The 23,043-nt window shown below is 42.1% G+C and overlaps 1 protein-coding gene across 1 annotated transcript; it reads left to right on the forward strand.

The window, feature by feature from the left end:
* The first annotated feature begins 4,858 nt into the window (after window positions 1-4,858).
* On the forward strand, window positions 4,859-18,788 carry LOC106599618 (double-stranded RNA-specific editase B2). The gene is made up of 9 exons (XM_045716170.1): window positions 4,859-5,623; window positions 5,678-6,062; window positions 10,099-10,222; window positions 14,037-14,205; window positions 15,692-15,843; window positions 16,003-16,171; window positions 16,382-16,563; window positions 17,422-17,600; window positions 18,275-18,788. Exons 1-9 carry the CDS (start codon window positions 4,986-4,988, stop codon window positions 18,560-18,562), a joined length of 2,286 nt encoding a protein of 761 aa, XP_045572126.1. The 5' UTR covers window positions 4,859-4,985; the 3' UTR covers window positions 18,563-18,788.
* The last annotated feature ends 4,255 nt before the right edge of the window (window positions 18,789-23,043 follow it).

A 23,043-nucleotide genomic window follows, 5' to 3' on the forward strand; every position in this document is an offset into this window, starting at 1 on the left:
TATAATTGTCATATTATATTATAAATACAGGTTCAAGTGCACATCTGGTATGCATTATAAAAACAAAGGAAGAAAGAGGAGGTGGCGAGAGAGGTGTAAAAGACAGAAATGGAAAGAGGTAAGAACATAGGAGCAGGGAAGACTGCATATGATTAATGAATCACAGTGCTACCCTAATATTCTCTCAGTTCATCACAATTAGTGTCTCTAACGACGTCTCCTAACCAGCCTTGGGCTCCCAGTTGGCCCGAAGGTTATCTTAGCGTGTGAGGTGGCGATGACGGGACTGGGGGTTGGCATCCTCTCTCACATCAAAACATACCTGCAGACGAGAGACAGATGGAGAGAGGGATATATCATGTATAAGCCCTGTGGGTTTTTTTATTCTAACACGGTCAGTCATCATCATCAGGAGGTGAAATGCAAAACTGACCTTGGATCGTTAACTCTGGGACTACTACATCTCTATCTGTATTTCAATGTAAAGTATCTCTTTAATAATACTTCCTGTTGACCCAACCAAGTGACTTCTCACCTCTGATCATGCTGTGCCCTCTGTGTGTCAGGCAGTTCAGATGCAGGAGGGGCTCACCGACACAGCTGATATAACCTAGAGGATTTAGGGAGAAGGGGAGAGAGGGATGAAGTAAAGGAGAGAGACTGTTATTGAGAAAATAAGGTAGTTTAAGAGACATCTGTGTGTGTGGCCTCACCTGGTGTCCACACTAAGTGGCTGCAGAGTACTTTATACTGAAAAGTATAAAGTACTCCATTCTCATTAAGTTATTATTTGAAGGTGGAATGAGCCACAGTTATACACCTGAGCTTGCTTACTGCACAACAAGCCATAAATCAGATTGATACATCAGTGTGTGGGTTATAGGGTGTGTAATTGTTCAAAAACATTTCTATATGGGAGACTTAAAATAGCCTGTTTTGTTTTTGTACAGACATCCCCCTTACCTAAACAGCACCCTCACCTGAGAAGTGGAAATCAAAGGGAAAGAAACTGGGAATTGAATAACTGCAGTTGACATAGCCAAGTAAATGGAAGAATACTCTTATTGCCATTTTGAGCCTGTAATCTAACCCACAAATGCTGATGCACCAGATACTCAACTAGTCTAAAGAAGGCCAGTTTTTTTGCTTCTTTAATCAGAACAACAGTTTTCAGCTGTGCTAACATAATTGCAAAAGGGTTTTCTAATGATCAATTAGCCTTTTAAAATGATAAACTTGGATTAGCTAACACAACGTGCCACTGGAACACAGGAGTGATGGTTGCTGATAATGGGCCTCTGTACACCTATGTAGATATCCCATTAAAAATCAGCTATTTCCAGCTACAATAGTCATTTACAACATTAACAATGTCTAAACTGTATTTCTGATCAATTTGATGTTATTTTAATGGACAAAAAATGAGCTTTACAAAAACAAGGACATTTCTAAGTGACCCCAAAATGTTGAACAGTAGTGTATTTTTTAAATAAAATGCCTTCTTCATGGACTACAGTATTCCCCATTATTCAACCAGGGTCCTATCCTTTAGGACCATTCCCCTGTAGTCCCACAGTGACTAACACATTACTGGTTCAGCAGTGCTATGGGATGGTCTGGGTTGTTACATTACTGGTGCAGCAGTGCTATGGGATGGTCTGGGTTGTTACATTACTGGTGCAGCAGTGCTATGGGATGGTCTGGGTTGTGGCCCCTGAACCCAGAGACACCAATTTCACTGGGATTTACCTGCTGCCGCACCACCACCTAACAGCACTGGGAGTCTGCATCCCAAATGGCTCCATGTTCCATGTATGGTGCACCACTTTTGACCAGGGCCCAATATAGGGAATAGGGTGCCATTTGGCATGCACATAGAGTCTGAGAGAGGAAGGAGATCAGGGGAAGTGGGAAAAAGAGGGGGCTGGATAGTAGGTCATATCCAACGTTTGCACCAGTTTAACTTAAGCTTAGACACAGAAAAACCCACCTCACCAACAACAGCATGTTTATATTACTGTCATTTTCACAAATGAAAATTCAGATTTTTGCATGTCAGCAGACCTGATAAGCTAATAAGTGTATTACAGAAAAGTAATTGGATAAATAATGCACATACTTCACTGTGACACCTTGCAGTTCCTGTGAAATTTGAGTAAATTAAATGCAGAAAAATGAGATGGGAACCAAAAACACAGAGAAAATTTGATATAAATGCAATAATTTAATTCTAAGGCTTTTAAACTGGTGCGGCAGGGGAAGGTTGTACTTTGCTCTTTCCTGACCCTCATTCTTGCAGCCTATGGTGTCATTTACTCTGAAATCAAAAACGTATAACTGTATTTTGTCACGTAGCTGCTTAGCTAGTATCTCTCTCTGAACTTCATCATTATTAACTGACTTGATAGAAGAGAATGCTTACTCAAAACAAGCACCAAATTGTCAGTTTGAAAGCCAAAGACGCTAGATAGAACTCTAGTCTCAATTATAAAGAATGTGAGGGTTAACATGAAGACTAGATACAACCAGTAATACTATAAGCCGACAGTAGCCTAGGCATTTAGCTCATCCCCATTCTGGGTGGATTACACGTGCGTTAGCAAGATGTGTATTAGACTGTGCCTTTAGATTTAATTCAGGTTAATCTGACTATACCCTCACAGGAAACAAGGACTTAGCTGTATACACTACCTGTAAGAGTTTAAGCTTAATGCTGTTAAATACAGTATACAATATTGAATACACTAAATATAGTACAGTGAATTCAAGGCAAACAGTCATATTTCTAATGAAACATTTCCCTGCTGCGTAATACAATACCTAAAAGACACTGCACTCTGGAAGGTAAGTAAGGTCCCTCACCATCTTGGAGTAGAGACATGTCAGTCGTTCTTCACCATAACTCATTTGTGGAAGTAAGTGAGTTTGATTTGATTTAATTTGAAGTTGTAGCTTTCCTCCACCTGTCAAACATCTCGGCCTAGCCCTATCTCAGATATTTCTGGAGACAGGATCCCCTATTATTCTCATCTTGTGACAGTCCCCTAGTTGTTATATTTAGTTATAGCTAGGAGGCTGAATTGACATATTTCTCTCTCCCATGCATTGCCTTCTCAACCTAATGAAATGGCACCATTTGTTCCTACTGTAGGGCACTGTTTACACTTTTCATAATTTATCATCACACGATCACAGCTCCACAAACCCGAGGCTTCATTGTAGAATCACTTTATGTACATTACATGTTAAGGGTAAAATCTGATATCACATCATCATATTCCAGTTTGATTATTTTAAAACTCCTGAGGCAAACTTGGTTAATCCCGTCATTGTTAATGAAGCATGTTTAATATAATAATGAAATTAGGCATGGCAAGGAAAGTGAAAAGCGCCCGCTTCCCATCCAATGTGTGAGGCCTGACAGCTTTGGATAATCTCATTTGCTAAGCATAATTTAAAATGTTTTGTGTGATTTTGTCTAATGCGTACTGTCTTTCCTCAAGGGCAAGAACATGCTGAACTTCTTGGACAGTTTATAGTGGATGGTATCTACAACAGTCACCAATGATATCCATCTACAGAAGTTAAAAGAATTTGAGAACTTTCCAGATGCAATATTATAATACACACCAACATAATACATCTATGTAATACATACATACAGTGTACATACATACTGTACGTACAATCTAAGTACAGTGGACCATGGACCCCTTTTTTTTACCACCCTGTGCTTTTAACTTGAAAATTCATTGCTTTGAACTATTGGTCACTAAGGTGACCCACAATTGTCATCAGCATGCGATTCTTCCTTCTATCTGGTAAGATATCACATCTTTTCAAAAGAAGTGTGAACAGATTGACAGTTCTTTGTCTATTAACAAAACATCATTGATAAAACAAACAAATAAACTGCTTGGCTGTCCATACAATCTGCAAACATTTAGGAGACAACTAGGCTACATAAAACTAGTTTGATTGGCTGATTTGTCTTAAGGGATTCCATTAATGGGACACAGACCCTGTGTGAAATCCTCTGGTCTTATCAGCCACACCTTTCAATTACTCCAGTTGACTCTAAACCTGTGTTTTGTTTTCTCTCTATCCCTTCAGCCAGCATAATTCTAATGGACATTCAGATTTACACATTAAGTTTGCATTATTACCATAAAAGTGTTTACTTCAGTCCATTTCATAACTTTTATTGTATTTTTTCTGGAAATAATATTTGGGCTCTGAAAATATGGAGCTCAATATAGATCATACAGTAGAGGTATTTCATGTACATTATATGAATCTATATCTAACCCTCTTCCATCATGTAAAAAACTTTTTTGGAGATGACATAACGGTACTGTAATACACTCTTATGTGGGTTAACATATCTGGGGTTTTGTCATGTTTTATGTGGATTCCCCAGTAACTGCCTGTCTCTGTTGTGTTTCAGAGAGAACAAGTATGTTGTCATCTTTCATCGGCCCCATGAGGTTTAGAGATATTGGGACAACAACATCAAGAGACCATGGAGACACTTCAAGTAATTTATTTATATATTTCCCTTTCCATGCTATTCACTCACACCACATTTAAATCAGAGTAGCACACCAGCAATTTATCAGTTTATCAATTCTAAAAGCTTTCACAAGAGCAAGGTATTGTGATTCATTTGAAAACAGCATCACATTTTGTAAAACCAGAATATTTCAGGTCATCCCACCCCCGTAACCTTTTGCTAAGGTCTCCCATGTCCTGTAGTTTCCTTTTATTGAAAATCTCCTCAACCAAATGTGACAAGTCATAAAGGTTTTTTCAACTATGTTTGTTCTGGACTTGATTCGGGATCAGGTACCAGCAGCGTTGAGGTGAAGGAGAACCGCGACAGCAGAAACCAAGTGGACTATTCCTCCATACTACAACCTGGACATCATCAATCATCAGCTCTTTGCACTGACATCTCCAAAAGAAAGACAACAGTGGACTGTACCATGGTACCTGCACATCATCCATCAGATCTTTACACTGACATCTCCAGAGGGCTCTCCAGGACTACTGCTCTACAGAGGAAGCAGCCTTTGGTGGAAGGAAAAGACAGGCTTCTCTACGAACTCCAGTTGATCTGTAAGAGGACGGCCCATTGTCTCACATCAGATAGCGCCACGACTCCGTCTGCACGGTGGGTTGGGGGACGAGCGTCGCGTGGGAGTGATGCCACCTGTCAGAAGACAATGATGACTTCCTGGTCTGTCACAAAGAAGAATGCCCTGGTGCATTTGAATGAGCTGAGACCAGGTCTACAGTATGAGATAGTGTCTCAGACAGGGCCAGTTCACGCCCCTGTGTTCGCTGTAGGAGTAGAGGTCAACGGTCTCAGGTTCGAGGGCCGAGGCCCCACCAAGAAGAAGGCTAAGATGAGGGCAGCAGAGCTGGCTCTTAGGTCCTTCATCCAGTTCCCCAACGCCCATCAGGCTCACATCACCATGGGAAACCTCAACTTCATCAACACCACATCACCAACAGACTTCACCTCAGATCAGGCCGATCTCGTCCCCGACACGCTCTTCAAGGAGTTTCAGCCAGAAGCACAGGAAGACCAAATCCTTAATCACAGAACAGGGGGAAAGGAGTTGCAGTTTGAGGAGCCACCAGCACAAGGACAACTCTACAGAACAGTGAAAAGGGGACATGAGTTGCTCTCCAGTATCCGTAACCATGGGAGACTAGTGCGCCTGACCCTTGACCTGATGTCCTCAGCCAATCAGAAGAGGCAGCGGTTCGGTTCCTCTATCGTCGGGGAACTGAGGCCCGTGGCTCTGCTCAATGAGTTAATGCCAGGCTTGAGGTACATCTGCCTGACAGAGAGAAAGAAAGGCAGGCCGATCAGGAGCTTTGTGATGGCAGTACGGGTGGATAGAAGGGTATTTGAGGGCTGTGGGCGCAGTAAGAGGCTGGCTAAAGCCGAGGCAGCAGCCTCAGCACTACAGGACCTGTTTAACATCAGTCTAGGTCCTGAGAGGAGCATCAGCAATACTGCCAGCTGGGCCAAGAGCGCACAGCTACCTCAGGTGAGTACCATTACTAACTTAAAGGGATACTTCGGGAGGCCCTTTATCTACTTCCCCAGAGTCAGATTAACTAGTAGATACCCATAGACTTCCTGTCATTGCGCTAACGCTAGTTAACATTGGCTCGCAAAACTACCTCTAACTTCCTTCATACTGGACAGAGACATAAAAATTATATCCACAAGTTCATCTGACTCTGGGGAAGTAGATAAAGGGCCAATTGAACCCCTTTAAGGGTTCTGAGCTGGAAGGGAAATTCTACTATTTTATATTGCTATGGGAAGATAGAATTGTTCATCTTAAGTCATTTTGCAATCGGTGTCAAGCCTGTATATTCAATTTTGACTGATATTCAGTATTTTCTAAAACAAATATGTTGAGATACTGTGTTTAAATTTGCTGTAAGTTGGATATAACAATCACAGTGCATTACATTTTTTATTCCTCGATTTTATTCACATCATCCTTGAAGTGCCCAGATTGAACAGGGTTATTGGACATATCCTGTCCTTTGTCTCTATAGCTGCAGTATGAGCATCCATCCCATCTTTTAAATGGTCCTACTGAATTTGTCTGAGGTGCTCTGACTGCCACCAAATGGAGTGTATCGTATCAATATGCCTTCCATGTCCAGGAGCCTAAGGACTAACGATGTCCTGTCCTGCATGCCCAACCACAGCAGCTAAACAACCCTGTTATGTCTGTCTGGCCTCAGAAAAGCTGCACCTCTTGTCATCTTTTGCTGCTATGCACACATTAAAAACATACAATAGTATACTATGGTATAAATACTATAGTATTCACCATAGTGTTTTTGCAGACTTTACTGTAGTATTCACTGTAGTGTTTTTGCAGACTAAAATCTGCAGAAACACTACAGTGAATACTATAGTATTTACTGTAGTATACTGTAGTATTTACAGTTAACTATAGTATAAATACTATAGTAAAATAACTGTAGTATATACTAAAGAAATTAATGTAGGGTTTTTGCTGAATGTAATCTAGTGTAGTATTTAATGTGGTGTTTTTACAGACATTAGTGTAGTATTTACTATAGTGTTTTTGTTTTATTATCTTTGACATAGAAGTGGAGGCTTTCTCCTTGAGGATACTCAAAAAGCAAATTTTCCTAAACCTGTGTTTTTGCGGATAATACTGTAGTATTTACTGTAGTATTCTACTACTACAACATTCTGTAGTAAGTACTATACATGATCGAGGGATACTTCAGTGTATACTACAGTGTATTACAGAATTCTATACTAAACTGTAGTATTTTTTCATCTGGGTGCTTTCAGAATGTAAGACGATTTGTCCCAGAAGTTTATTTCCATGAGTCTGACATGTCAATGTAAAGGAAGGCAAGCTTTACCATGGCTGATGGAGAGTTTGTCCACAAGACATAGGCTCTTATTTGGCTACTAGCAGACAAACTGGCTCAATCTCAAATAGTCTTTCCTTGATTCCTTGCATCCTATCTCCTCATCTCCTTCTCAAACGTATTGGAGGAGAAGATCTAAAATCCCTCCCTTCTGAACTTCTTCTCCAATTTGAGAAGGAGGTGAGGAGAGAGGATGCAAGGAATTGAGGAAAAATGAATTAAGAAATCAAATCAAATCAGACTTTATTTGTCACATGCGCCGAATACAACAAGTGTAGACTTTACCGTCAAATGCTTACTTACAAGCCCTTAACCAACAGTGCAGTTCAAGAAGAAGAAAATATTTACAAAGTAGACTAAAATAAAAAGTAATTATAAAAAGTAACACAATAAGAATAACGAGGCTATGTACGGTGGGCACCGGTACTGAGTCAGTGTGCAGGGGTACAGGCTAGTTGATGTAATCTGTACATGTAGGTGGGGGCGAAAGTGACTATGCATAGGTAACACACAAACAGCGAGTAGCAGCAGTGTACAAAAGGGGGGTCAATGTAAATTGTCCGGTGGCGATTTTATGAATTGTTCAGCAGTCTAATGGCTTGGGGGTAGAAGCTGTTGAGGAGCCTTTTGGTCCTAGACTTGGCGCTACGGTACCGCTTGCCGTGCGGTAGCAGAGAAAACAGTCCATGACTTGGGTGACTGGAGTCTCTGACAATTTTATGAGCTTTCCTCTGACACCACCTATTATATAGGTCCTGGATGGCAGGGAGGTTGGCCCCAGTGAAGTACTGGGCCGTTGGCACTACCCTCTGTAGCGCCTTACGGTCAGATGCCGAGCAGTTGCCATACCAGGCAGTGATGTAACCGTTCAGGATTGCATCACCTGGGTTTTTGGACACATCCTGGGTTTTTCATCAGACTGATCCCTAGCCCTCCAAAAAGTGCCTCAAAGTCAGGCATCTAGCTAGACACCTTAATGAACATTATCATCACAGCCTATTAGTGATCAAGGAGGAGCCCCAGACTGAAGGAGATTGAAATTAAGAGCGGAGGTGGTGTGAAGAGCATATTAATCTGGCAGATAATTATTTAACACGCTCATTATGCATCATTACACATGACCTTGTGCATCCCCATTTAGACAACATATTTCCTTTCCATTCATCTCTCCAAGCTTGATATCAGGGGATGGGTGGGATGATAATTCATACAATACATAATAATTCAAGTTATGTAAATTAAGTGGATGAGTTAGCCTATTAATTATTATTGTTAATCAACTAGCTACTAAATATTGTCAATATCTCATTATTCTGAGATATACTTACCATATAAGGCTCATGTAATACTGTATATCCAGTATGTCTCCCGAGTGGCACAGTGGTCTAAGGCACTGCATCTCAGTCACTACAGTCCCTGGTTCAAATCCAGGCTGCATCACATCTGGGTGTGATTGAGAGTCCCATAGGGTGGCGCACTATTGGCCCAGCGTCGTCCGGGGTAGGCCATCATTGTAAGTAAGAATTTGTTCTTAACTGACTTGCCTAGTTAAATAAATGTAAATATATATATATATATAGGGAATAGGGTATGATTTAGGATGAACCCTGTGACAGTGCTTTCAATAAATCTGACAGAGGTTTCTTCTTTGTCAACTCTCCCTTTCTTTTCATTTTTTGCCTAAAATGACATACCCAAATCTAACTGCTTGTAGCTCAAGCCCTGAAGCAAGGATATGCATATTCTTGATACCATTTGAAAGGAAACACATTGAAGTTTGTGGAAATGTGAAAGGAATGTAGGATAATATAACACATTAGATCTGGTAAAAGATAATGCAAAGAAAAAACAAACCGTTCTTTTGTATTTTTTTTGTACCATCATCTTTGAAATGCAAGAGAAAGGCCAAGAGAAAGGTATTATTGCAGCCCAGGTGCAATTTCGATTTTGGCCAATAGATGGCAGCAGTGTACGTGCAAAGTTTTAGACTGATCCAATGAACCATTGTATTTCTGTTCAAAATTGTGTATCAAGACTGCCCAAATGTGCCTCGTTTGTTTATTAATAACTTTTCAAGTTCAAAACTGTGCACTCTCCTCAAACAATAGCATGGTATTCTTTCACTGTAATAGCTACTGTAAATTGGACAGTGCAGTTAGATTAACAAGAATTTAAGCTTTCTGCCAATATCAGATTAGTCTATGTCCTGGGAAATATTCTTGTTACTTACAGCCTACGTTAGCTCAACTGTCCCGTGGAGGACCCACCAATCCTGAAGAAGATTTATTAAGAACAAATTCTTATTTACAATGACGGCCTACCCCGGACGACGCTGGGCCAATTGTGCGCCGCCCTATGGGTCTCCCAATCACAGTCAGATGTGATTCAGCCTGGATTCAAACCAGGGACTGTAGTATCGCCTCTTGCACTGAGATGCAGTGCCTTTGACCGCTGCACCACCTGGGAGCCCCTATATAATGCACTACTTTTGACCAGAGCCCATATGGGATAATGTCAACTATTATCTGGTTGTTTTGGTAGATAAATGTTTGTTTGCTCCACTATGTGGATGTTTGTGGATGTGAACATAGATGTTATCTTGGCCGCTGTCTGTTTGATTTGTCAGTGATCCATCCACTTGTGTGATTACAGTGCTTTGCAGAGTATATCTTCCACTTGGTGAGAGAGAAACACCGTGAGCTGGCTGACTGTTGCTGCACTACCTCCCAGTCGCACAGACGTCACAAAGCACTGGCAGGCATCGTAATGACCAGAGGTAGGCTATGGACTGCGTCCAAATGGCACCCTATTCCCTATAAATACAGTTCCAGTCAAAAGTTTGGACACACCTATTCAGTCAAGGGTTTTTCATTATTTTTGTAGAATAATAGTGAAAACATCATAACTATGAAATAACACATATGGAATCATGTAGTAATCAAAAAAGTGTTAAATAAATCAAAATATATTTTAGATTCTTCAAAGTAGCCACCCTTTGCCTTGATGACAGCTTTGCACACTCTTGGCGTTCTCTCAACCAGCTTCATGAGATAGTCACCTGGAATGCATTTCTATTAACAGGTGTGCCTTGTTAAAAGTTAATTTGTGGAATTTCTTTCCTTCTTAATGCGTTTGAGCCAATCAGTTGTGTTGTGACAAGGTATGGGTGGTATACAGGAAGATAGCCCTATTTGGTAAAAGACCAAGTCCATATTATGGCAAGAACAGCTCAAATAAGCAAAGACAAACAACGGTCCATCATTACTTTAAGACATGAAGGTCAGTCAATGCGGAAAATGTCAAGAACTTTTAAAGTTTCTTCAAGTGCAGTTGCAAAAACTATCAAGCGCTATGATGAAACTGGCTCTCATGAGGACCGCCACAGGAAAGGAAGACCCAGAGTTACTTCTGCTGCAGAGAATAAGTTCATTAGAGTTAATTGCACCTCAGATTGCAGCCCAAATAAATGCTTCACAGAGTTCAAGTAACAGACACATCAACTTTTTAGAGGAGACTGTGTGAATCAGGCCTTCATGGTCGAATTGCTGCAAAGAAACCACTACTAAAGGACACCAATAAGAAGAAGAGACTTGCTTGGGCCAAGAAACACGAGCAATGGACATTAGACCGGTGAAAATCTGTCCTTTAGTCCAGCGGTCCCCAACCCCCGGACCGCAGACCGGTACCGGTCCGTGGGTCATTTGGTACCGGGCCGCAAAGAAAGAATAAATAACTTACATTATTTCCGTTTTATTTATTATCTGAGTCTGAACGATGTTTTATTTTGAAAAATGAACGCGGAGCACAGACACCTTTTCTTATACACAGAAATAACATGGTTATCCCGAGGGAGATCGCTGGCCAGAATGTTTGAATTACGAGAGCCGCTGCAGAGATTTCTCTCAGAAAAAGTCACAGCTGGCAGCACATTTCAGTGACGAGGAATGGGTCGCAAAACTCGCTTACTTGTGCGACATATTCAACCAACAATGACAACTGTCTTCAAGTTGGCAGATAAAGTAGCTGCATTAAAAGCCAAACTGGATTTGTGGGGACGGCGCGTGAAAAGAGGTATATTTGACATGTTTCAAACATTCGCGGGGATTTTGGAAGAGACTGAGCCCGAGCCTTCATTGTCCCAGCTGGTGCACGATCACCTGTCTTTGCTTTTAAAAGAGTTTGAGCGCTACTTCCCAACCACAAAAGGCCCACGAACTGCCAAGGAATGGATCCGCGAAACCAGGTGAATCCAGCATGTCTATGCAAGAAGAAGATCAACTGCTGGAGATCGCAAATGACGGCGGCCTTAAAAGTATGTTCGAGACAACAACTCTGCCGGTGTTCTGGATTAAAGTCACGTCAGAATACCCTGAGATCGCCACAATAGCATTGAAAACCCTGTTGCCATTTCCGACATCCTATTTGTGTGAAGCGGGATTTTCTGCAGTGACAGCAACCAAAACAAAATTACGGAGTAGACTGGACATAAGCAACACACTTCGAGTGTCATTGTCTCCCATTACCCCTAGATGGTACCGTCTCGTTGCAGAGAAACAAGCTCAGGGCTTCCACTGATTTAGCGTTATGGTAAGTTGTATTTTTCATGCACTTTATATTTGTTTTTGTGTTGTATCTTATTTTTAAGGCATGTTTAAACGTTACCATAGCGACCAGAGAGTTGTTGGGGGCAGAGAGGATGTTACTCATGTTATGTTGTTGGTGCGATGTTACGAGGACGCTGCATACGAGTACACAGTGGATTCACGTTCATTATATTTAAAAATACCACCGTTTTTATGCCGGTCGTATCATTTTATTTTGTGTATTTATCCGCCACACCTTAAAGGCCGGTCCGTGAAAATATTGTCTGACATTAAACCGGTCCGTGGCCCAAAAAAGGTTGGGGACCGCTGCTTTAGTCTGATGCGTCCAAATTTTAGATTTTTGGTTCCAACCGCCGTGTCTTTGTGAGACGCAGAGTAGGTGAATGGATGATCTCTGCATGTGTGGTTTCCACAGTGAAGCATGGAGGAGGAGGTGTGATGGTGCTTTGCTGGTGACACTGTCAGTGATTTATTTAGAATTCTAGCATGGCTAACACAGTATTCTGCAGCGATATGCCATCCCATCTGGTTTGCGCATAGTAGGACTTTAATTTGTATTTCAACAGGACAATGACCTAACACACCTCCATCCTGTGTAAGGGCTATTTGACCCAAAAGGAGAGTGATGGAGTGCTGCATCAGATGACCTGGCCCCACAGTCACCCGACCTCATCCCAGTTGAGATGGTTTGGGATTAGTTGGACTGCAGAGTGAAGGAAAAGCAGCCAACAAGTGCTCAGCATATGTGGGAACCCCTTCAAGACTACTGGAAAAGCATTCCAGATTAAGCTGGTTAAGAGAATGCAAAGATGTTGTCGTGGCTACTTTGAAGAATCTCAAATATAAAATATATTTTGATTTGTTTAACACTTTTTTTAGTTACTACATGATTCCATATGTGTTATTTCATAGTTTTGATGTCTTCACTATTTCCACAATTTAGAAAATAGTAAAAATAAAGAAAAACCCTTGAATGAGTAGGTTTGTCCAAACTTTTGACTGGTACTGTATAATGCACTACTTTTAACCAGAGCCAATTTGGGATGCAACCATGATGACACATTTCATTGACTTTTAATATGGTAGTAAAATATTCAACAAGTCCAATTTAAAAATGGTGCATCTGTCCCTATACAACTGTAGATACCAGCAGAAGTCGTAAATTAATCAAATGCCTCTGAATATAGGTCTGTATAGAGCACAGTAAGCCAGTCGACTGGGAGTGCACATAAGCGACTTCAGTTGAAGCCAGCATGGGAAACTCTCAATCAAAAACAGTTGAGCTCCCCGGATCTAATAGAATACCTAAGATGAGAGCGTGGGCACATCCATAGAATTAGAATGAATTACTTTCTATTCATTCTATTTCTATGGGCACAGTGCTTCCCAGGTAATGCTGCCCCAAAGGGCAGTGAATCCAATAGGAATCCCTGCCAGCTCATTCATATAGAATTCCTCACAGGAAAATAAGCAGTTGCTCAGCTTGCTCTGCAACACAAGATGCAGCTTTATACCACTGCCATTGATGAGATAAGACTGTCATTATGTCTTTGTAAATATTTCATGAGGTGCTGTAACAAGACAACAATATAGTAGGAGACTGGTGCATTATATTCTGTCCTGTTAGAGTCATTTCTTATTCAGAAGCCATTTATTTTGCCATCTTAGTCTATTACAGTAATATTTTAATTAGATGAAATTCTTTGTTATGAGACTTCCTGTGTCTGAGGCCAAATTACTGTAACTGATATCCAAAAAGACAAGAGTTGGGTTGCATCCCAAATGTCACCCTATTCGATTCCCTATGTAGTGCACTACTTTTGGCCAGGCCCCATAGGGTCCAAATAAGTAAAACAAAAAAACTGTGCACTATATAGGGAATTGGGTATAATTTAGATACTCACAAATCTATTGTATAGGTGTACTGTGCTGATTCATGTTTGTTGTTGGTTAGTAAGAGGACCTTTTGTCTCCTATTGTGGTCAGGTTTTGATCTGAGGCGAGCCCAGGTGGTGTCTTTGGGGACAGGGACCAAGTGTATCAGTGGAGAGTGTGTCAGTGACCAGGGATGGGCGGTTAATGACTGCCATGCTGAGGTCACCACCAGGAGGGCTTTCCTCCGCTTCCTCTATGCCCAACTGGAGCTTCTCCTCTGGTAATATACTGTATACATACTGTCATACACTATCTGTACACAATAGGTTACATTCCAACTGGCACCCTATTACCTATGTTGTGCACTACTTGTGATTAGGGCCCTGGGCTCTGGTTAAAATGTGTGCACTATAAAGGGAATAGGGTGTAATTTGGGATGTAGACAAGGCCTTAGCCCTGAGGATGAAGATGAAGAATCTTTGCTTTTATACCTTTGAATTGAAGTTACAAGTGAACAATGTAATATCAGCTATTACATTTACATTTACGTCATTACCTATCTGCGCTGATGTTTTGGTGCCATTTTAAAAAGAGCCACTTCATGTAACTGTTCTGTTATGCCCCTGAACCATCACTTCAAAATCACCTCTAGTATAATTTTGTACTAGAGGTTCGTTTTAAATCCCTGAATAATTAAACATGTATTCCCACCAACGTCAAGTGCACAAGGATGATTGAAGTAGAGAAATGTTGAACATAAAAATCTCTTTTCATATCAAAATCTCTTTATTTGGCTGATTAGGCTACACACAGGGGCGTCATTTCAGCTAAACCTAGGGTACGACAAAGTGACAAGGGGAGTGAGTGATAGAATAATTTGTATGTTTTAGAATAATGGCTTAAGTGTTCCACTCTGAAATAGTGTGAAATGTTTGAGAAGCATGAGAAGATAAAACGAGGATGTGTGTAGATCGGTTAGAATTTTAACACTAGGGTATTATATTCTTTAGTAGAGATGTAAGCAGAGTGAAGTTGTAGAGTAGATAATAGAAAATCATTAGAGGTTTTCAAACCAAGAGGGCCCCAACAGGGGAGGGGAGGTGAAAGCCTTGAAGGATGGGACAAAATGTATGGTTCTTTGTGGTTAGTGGAAAGGTACTGATTGTTTGAGAAGGGAGTGGTCTAAAGATAGGAGTGTGTGTGTGTATTATAAAAGGACAGGGTCCTCATTTTTGACTTTAGAGCTCTCATGAATAAAAATCGACTAACCTTTTTTTCAATCTGAGACTTTGCCCAATTATTATTAAATTGGTCAAAGATTAAATGATTGTTTAATTATCATTATTGGGATTGAAAATTCTCGTGACAGTGAGCCAAAGCCATTTACTACAGTCATCTTTACGTGTGAACTGTTTTGAGAAAAAGTTGCGCTGTTCCCTGCGAGATTCCCCTAAAATACCTCACTTCAATCCAGCTACGACGAAGTTGCGAGTCCCGTTCTCTGCAGCAGTGTTGATGCGCATTTTATAAATCACGAACAGCCTCTCCCTCTGCTCCCGGGCGTCCGCATGGTCCTAAAATCAGCCCCTAATTCCGCTAAATTGCATTTGCCTTTCAATCAGGATTGGAATGATTTTAGTAGCCTATTTTAAATTGTTGGTGTTGAGCTAGGCTATTATACCCAATTAATGCCCCTGGCTACACGTTACCACTCCTTAAAAAGTTAATATTCAAAATGATCATAACAACATCATTTCCTTGTTTAGCAACCGGCCAGGCAGTTTGGAGCAGTCGATTTTTGTGCGAGACAAAGAGTCAGTATTCAGACTGAGAGACGGTATTCTGTTCCATATGTATGTGAGTTCATCGCCCTGTGGGGACGCACGCCTCAACTGTCCCTACGAGATCACAGCTACACGTAAGAAATGTTGATTTTATTTAATTCATACTCACAGTCAACAAGACTCAATTATGCGGAATGCACAGTAACATTAAGCCCATACTTTAAAATGCTTCACCTGTCTGTACTGTGCTTTGTAGAAAAACTTAGCATTATATCAATTGTCTCCTCTCCCAGACCAGAGCGGGTACAGATTTGTGAGGAAGTTGCGCTGCCATCTGAGGATGAAGATGGAAGGCGGTGAGGGTACACTTCCTGTCAGCATACTGAGAGCCAATCAGAAATGGGACAGGGGGTTGCCGAGGGAACCTCCCGTCACCATGTCCTGCACAGATAAAATTGCCAGGTGAGCTCCAGATAGACAGTGAGAACTTTCCCACTGAGTCACAAAAGTATAACATACTGTTTAAAAGGGGGCTTGTCTTTCTCCCTTTGTTCCAATGGGAATGTTCCAGGCTTGCATCTCAAATGGCACCCATTTCACTATATAGTGCACTACTTTTTTACCAGGGCCCTAGTCCTGCTTGGTCTCAAGCCTCATTGTTTGGGTCTCCAGGTGGAATATTCTAGGTCTCCAGGGCTCTCTCCTGTCTCACCTGGTGGAGCCGGTGTACCTCCACAGCCTCACAGTGGGCAGCCTGTGCCACACGGGTCACCTGGGAAGGACCATGGCACGACGCATGGGGCACATCGCCCCTCTGCCCTCGTCCTATAGACGCAACAGGCTACTGCTCGGCTGTAAGTCACGCCCCCTGCCCTCGTCCTATAGACACAATAGACTGCTCCTCGGCTGTAAGTCACGCCCCCTGCCCTCGTCCTATAGACACAATAGACTGCTCCTCGGCTGTAAGTCACGCCCCCTGCCCTCGTCCTATAGACACAATAGACTGCTCCTCGGCTGTAAGTCACGCCCCCTGCCCTCGTCCTATAGACACAATAGACTGCTCCTCGACTGTAAGTCACGCCCCCTGCCCTCGTCCTATAGACACAATAGACTGCTCCTCGGCTGTAAGTCACGCCCTCATCCTATAGACATAAATAGACTGCTCCTCGGCTGTAAGTCACACCCTCATCCTATAGACACAATAGACTGCTCCTCGGCTGTAAGTCACGCCCTCATCCTATAGACACAATAGACTGCTCCTCGGCTGTAAGTCACGCCCTCATCCTATAGACACAATAGACTGCTCCTCGGCTGTAAGTCACGCCCTCATCCTATAGACACAATAGACTGCTCCTGGACTGTAGACACAACAGGCTTTTCCTGGGCTGTAGATATAAGATATGTGGTTAGTACAGATATTTAGGTTCACATTACATGTCCATGAGTCAGTTAATTTGGCAGTAGACTACTTAGTGTTAGAGACTTGACAAAGATAAATGTTTGGAGGAGGCCTGGTGGAGATGTTCCTCTCATTCTCGTTCCCTACCAGGGCAAACAGCTTGTTCTTCCAGACACTTTTCATGGTCCTGTCTCTTCCTCTAAGGTTATGCCTCTATTCTGGCATCTGAATAGTGCATGTTAAGTACGTACCTGCCCCTCCTCTCGGCTCTCACTGGGTCCTGACCCCAGTCTGGTCTCTGTGTGGTCTCCAGGCCTCAGCAGCAGTGAGGGTCGGCAGTCAGGGAAGTCCCCCAGCTTCAGTGTGAACTGGAGTGCTGGAGACGGAGAGCTGGAGGTGGTGGATGTCTCCACAGGCAGGAAAGACTCAGGGACACCATCCAGACTCTGCAAGAGATCCTTCTTCAGTCGCTGGGAGAGACTACACCACCAGGTTAGTTACGCAAAGGGAAGCTGGAGATTGCATCCCAATTGGCACCCTATTCCCTGCATAGTAGGCTACTAGGGTAGTTTGACACATCCATTTTGCTGCAAGCAGAAGCTCTATTGTACAGTATGTATTGGATAAAGGTATTAACAAATAATTTTGCTTACTGCAGATAGTAGAAAAAAAACAATCTTCATTAAAATGCAGATGTGATCCATCTTTCTGTGTCCATCTAATGCTAATTATTATGACAATGTTTTTAAAGTACAGTTTCATTTCCATCGTGAAATTAAATATGTATGTGGCAGCGCGTTCCACTGTTCCAAATGGCAGCAGTTAAATTTTGATGACATTACAGAGTCATAATTATTTAGAAAAGCATTTGAGTAGCTTCCCACAGAAAAGGCTTCCTGCACTCAGTATCACATGCAAGAATAAACACAGTCATCTAAAAATCCATCCTGGCTGTACTCCATTAAATATGTTTCTGTAGAGAGGGAGAGAGACAGAGCAATAGGGAATATAAAGCAAAGTCCACAGAATGTTAATTTGTTTGGTGAAATTTAAATGGAGGAGATAGCCCAGCTGTTGAAGTTTGCAGTTTATGTTGCCTCATTAGTTTTTATTCTGTCTGGGTGGTGTATTTTATTAACCCGTTCTTACTGTCTCCATATACTCAGCTGAGCAGTCCAGGAGGAGTATTGGATGCAGAGGAGGCCCATTTTCTTATTTCAGATAGCACAACGACTCTGTCTGCACGGTCGGTGGAGGGACGAGTGTTGCCTAGGAGTGACGCCACCTGTCGGAAGACAATGGAGGAGGCCATGAAGACGTACTGTGGAGCTAAGATGGCAGCAGGGGCCTACCAGAGAGCCAGGCAGACGTTTGTCGTCTCACTGCAGGAGGCAGGTCTGGGCATCTGGAACAGGAAACCACCAGAACAGGAGCATTTCCAGAGCAGGGTGTGAGGGGTTCTTCTAGAAGAAGCAGTCCAGGGAACTTTCTTTAGCCAAATTCCCTCACACGCAGGCACACACACCGCAGACTCAGACACACGAGCTGTTCCAATCATGGTAACTAAGAGGTTGTGAAATACAATGTCACCACGATAGGAACAGCACATACAGTGCCTTCGGGAAAGTATTCAGACCCTTTGACTTTTTCCACATTTTCTTACGTTCAGTCTTATTCTAAAATGGATTAAACAAATAAAAATCCTCAGCAATCTACACACAATAACCCATAATGACAAGGCAAAAACAGGTTTTAGAATTTGTTGCAAATTTATAAAAAATAGAAAGCAGAAATACCTTATTTACATAAGTATTCAGACCCTTTGCTATGAGATTCGAAATTGAGCTCAGGTGCATCCTGTTTCCATTGATCATCCCTGAGATGTTTCTACAACTTGATTGGAGTCCACCTGTGGTAAATTCAATTGATTGGACATGATTTGGAAAGGCACACACATATCTATATAAGGTCCCACAGTTGACAGTGCATGTCAAGAAGGCCTTGGTCAGGGAGGTGACCAAGAACCCAATGGTCAACCTGACAGAGCTCTAGAGTTCCTCTGTGGAGATGGGAGAACCTTCCAGAAGGACAAACATCTCTGCAGCAATCCACCAATCAGGCCTTTATGGTAGAGTGGCTTGACGGAAGCCAACCCTCAGTAAAAGGTACATGACAGCCCACTTGGAGTTGCCAAAAGGTACCTAAAGACTCAAAAACAAGATTCTCTGGTCTGATGAAACCAAGATTGAACTCTTTGGCCTGAATACCAAGCGTCATGTCTGCAGGAAACCTGGCACCATCCCTATGGTGTAGATTGGTGGTGGCAGCATCATGCTGTGGGGGGGGGGGGGTCAGTGGCAGGGACATGGAGACTAGTCAGGATCGAGGCAAAGATGAATGGAGCAAAGTACAGAGAGATCCTTGATGAAAACCTGCTCCAGAGCCCTCAGGTCCTCAGACTGGGGCGAAGGTTCACCTTCCAACAGGACAACGACCCCAAGCACACAGCCAAGACAACACAGGAGTGGTTTCGGGACAAGTCTCTGAATGTCCTTGAGTGGCCCAGCCAGAGCCCGGACTTGAACCCCATCGAACATCTCTGGAGAGACCTGAAAATAGCTGTGCAGCGACACTCCCCATCCAACCTGACAGAGCTTGAGAGAATCTGCAGAAAAGATTGGGAGAAACTCCCCAAATACAGGTGTGCCAAGTGTCATGACTGTCCTGTGAGGATCACAATGGATCAGATCAGCTTGGCAATGGCTGACAATAACTAGACCTTCTCTCACCCGCAGAGGGGAGGAGGGAACTGGTGTGGGGGTTTTGACACCTCCACAACCGGTCGTAAATTTAAGTAGAAGAAGACGTTCTTTCTCCCCCTTTAGTGTCAACCAAAGGAATGTCTTTGTGTCACAGTCTGTTCCCACTGAAACTCTTAACACGGTCAAAGGTGGATAATGGAACAATATTTCTAACATAACAATGTGGGGAATGGTCAGTGGGGAACTATGGAAAACTAATGTAATATTGGTTTTCATTTTGTGATGTCATTAAAAAACTGTATGGATGAAATACTATAACTTGGAAAGTATGTCCCCTTTATCTGTCAAGGTTCCATCCAATACATTGTGCATATGATATGTTCAGCGACTTCAATGAGTTCCGATGTCGTTTCATCCAACTTGGTCATTATGTTCATTAATTGATCGTCTTTGGTCTGCAGCATTTGGACTAGAACATTACTGCTTTGAGTGTTGTTCATCAAAACTGCATGCATGTTATCAAGTTGCAAGACCCTGTTTGTAGATAACTCGTCAGCTTTATCTAGTTTTGCGTGGACTTCATCGTATTTAGTTTTGGCTAAATCGAGTTGTTCCTGTAGAAGACGATTTTGTTGAAGAGTTTGTGCTCGTTCGTCGTCATAAATTTTTGTCATTACTTTTAATTGTTCAGTTTTCAAACGCAGTTCCATGGCTAGCAGTATTTTTCCCTTTTCTGCTTTTGTCATTAGTTTCCCGGTTCTCTCCAGCTGTCCCTTCATGTCAACCGTTTCTTGCTCGTGCTTCTGCTGTGCACTGCGGTACTGGACCGATGTCAATCTCTGCTGGCGGCCATACATCAGGGCTAAACTGGAGAGAACCTTTACAGGGCCTGTGTCTGATGATCTATTTGGGAGGGCGTCTGTCGCAATTTCTGCTGTTTTCTTGCGTATGTCATAGTTTGGGTTTATATTGCTGCTGAGGTCAGCGATCAATCTATCTATGGGGAGGGTTCACTGGGGGGGAGGTGAGTCTTTGGAAGCTGCAAAAATGATTTTTATCTATCAGCAATGTGGGGGTTGGACGACAATGAATTTGTAAAAGCAAATTTAATTGATTAAGCAATGTTAATGATTAATCATACCTGATTAACCTTAAAGCGTCGCTGTATCTAGGTTAATGTGGAAAAGTTTAAAATGTCTCATTGGTTGGAACAAATTAATTTGGTCCTTATCCAAATGATCAACCTGGTAAAATGTTTGTTTGGCAATTTAACTTCCTTGTTGTTGAATGAGACAATGATATCCAATCAGTTGAAATTGGTTGGCCATTATATAAGCGTAACCAGTTGACCACATTGGCCCTCGCATTGGAATTCTTTTCAAAAAAATGTACTGCCGATTCTTCACCACAATGGGTCACTCACCCCTGAAATCTGAACTCACAAGGGATTCCAGCAGAGGCAGGACTTCTGTCCCATAAGGCGCAGGATTTCGCTGTGAACAAAGGGAAATGGCTGCTTCCTCTTTGTTAGCTTGACATCTAATGCAAAGCTAGCCGTCCTTGTACAAGAATGTTAACTTCCAAGCACACACAGGCGCAGTGTGCTTGGAAGTTAACCCCAGGTCCCCTTCAGTAGGGGACCTGGGGTTTACTTACGATGACTCGTGTTCAACCCAATCAGCGTTTGTTGCTAGCGATGTTATTGGAACATGTGATAACATAAATAAATATTAGCTGTGTATTCTCACGCTTCTGAAGCGCGATAGACAGATATAATACTCCACTTTGGTCAAACGAATATATCCTTGGCCCATATGTCCTGGCTCTAGGAATGAATACTCCACCGTCTACACTGATCCTTACTCAGTATGCAACACCGGAGGCAATCTTTCTAGTATCTTGGTCAAAAGGAATCACAGTCCCCCCTTAACAATAATCCTGCCTACGGCTCCAATGGTGTATAACGTAATCTGCTACACAATTCATATAGACTGAATTCAACAGCAAGGCCTAATTCTGTTTTAGATTCCTCGCACAATATGTTGTGACTTTACTTTCATTAATCTGATGACTTATTTATTTAATCCACTAACTATGTTTAATGTTACCCGATTAAATTAATCATGTAAGAATTACCTCATTAGGAATTTGGGGCACTACGGAAGAGGTTGTTTAAAGAGTTACCATCTCCCGAATTAAACTCTATAAGGTATATATCTATTTAATCGATAAACAGTCATAATATTAATCATTACCGCTTATCATATCATCATTCTGAACAGTCGTAACCTCATGCATCTGCAAAAACCCCAGCCTTGCTCATGATTCAGTACTACACCAATTGGTTCATTATTTATTTACTAGCTAACTAAAATGAGAAATCAGGATAACATACACACGTAATACATGAGACAAAGGTCCCTAGTGTACTTTTACAATATGGTGGCTTTCCTCACCATGACATGGAGAGGGAGATAGAGGGAGAAAAATACACATTATTCTCACATGAATCATATAGTTTGCATACGAACCGCCGCTCGTTTGGAATAAGAAATCATGAATGTATTTACGTATGGGTGTCTTGGGTCCGTCATGTAGTTCTGAACAGAACTACAGAGTTCACTCTTCCATTCGCTTCTGAAGCTGCTTATTTGAAGATAAGCTAGCCGTGCTGATGGTTCCAGTGGGGTGATGAGAGTAGCGTACGGTGATTTGAGACTCATAGTAGGATGGGATGGTTTGAAGAGTTTGAGATATTTGACTCAGGACAGCTAATCAGCTGTACCAATGATTGTCTGAGAGGGGAGTTTGTCGCTTCTTCCTCCTCCTGTTGATTATTCAGGATTCAGACCACTATGAGCTGCAGCTCTTCATCTCTCTGGTCTAAAGGAAGGTGAGTTTATTTCTTCACCTCGTGTTGAGGTTCAAAGTTCCAACCATTTCAAACATGTAGCTACCGCTTCACACTTTTGTGGTCTAATGTTAATTTCGTTACCAAGGCTTTTTGGGCACTCTGGCCAAAGGGGATGTCTCCATCAGTCTGACACGTTCTCTGACCTCACTTGGGGGGTGGCTACTTATGTACAGTTTATAGGAGAAAGAGTATCTTATACCTCCTAAAATCACATGTATATCGTAACAAAAATACTTTCATAATTTGTCATATTATATGC

This window comes from Salmo salar, chromosome ssa03, assembly GCF_905237065.1.
Source record: "Salmo salar chromosome ssa03, Ssal_v3.1, whole genome shotgun sequence".
Lineage (NCBI taxonomy): Eukaryota > Metazoa > Chordata > Actinopteri > Salmoniformes > Salmonidae > Salmo > Salmo salar.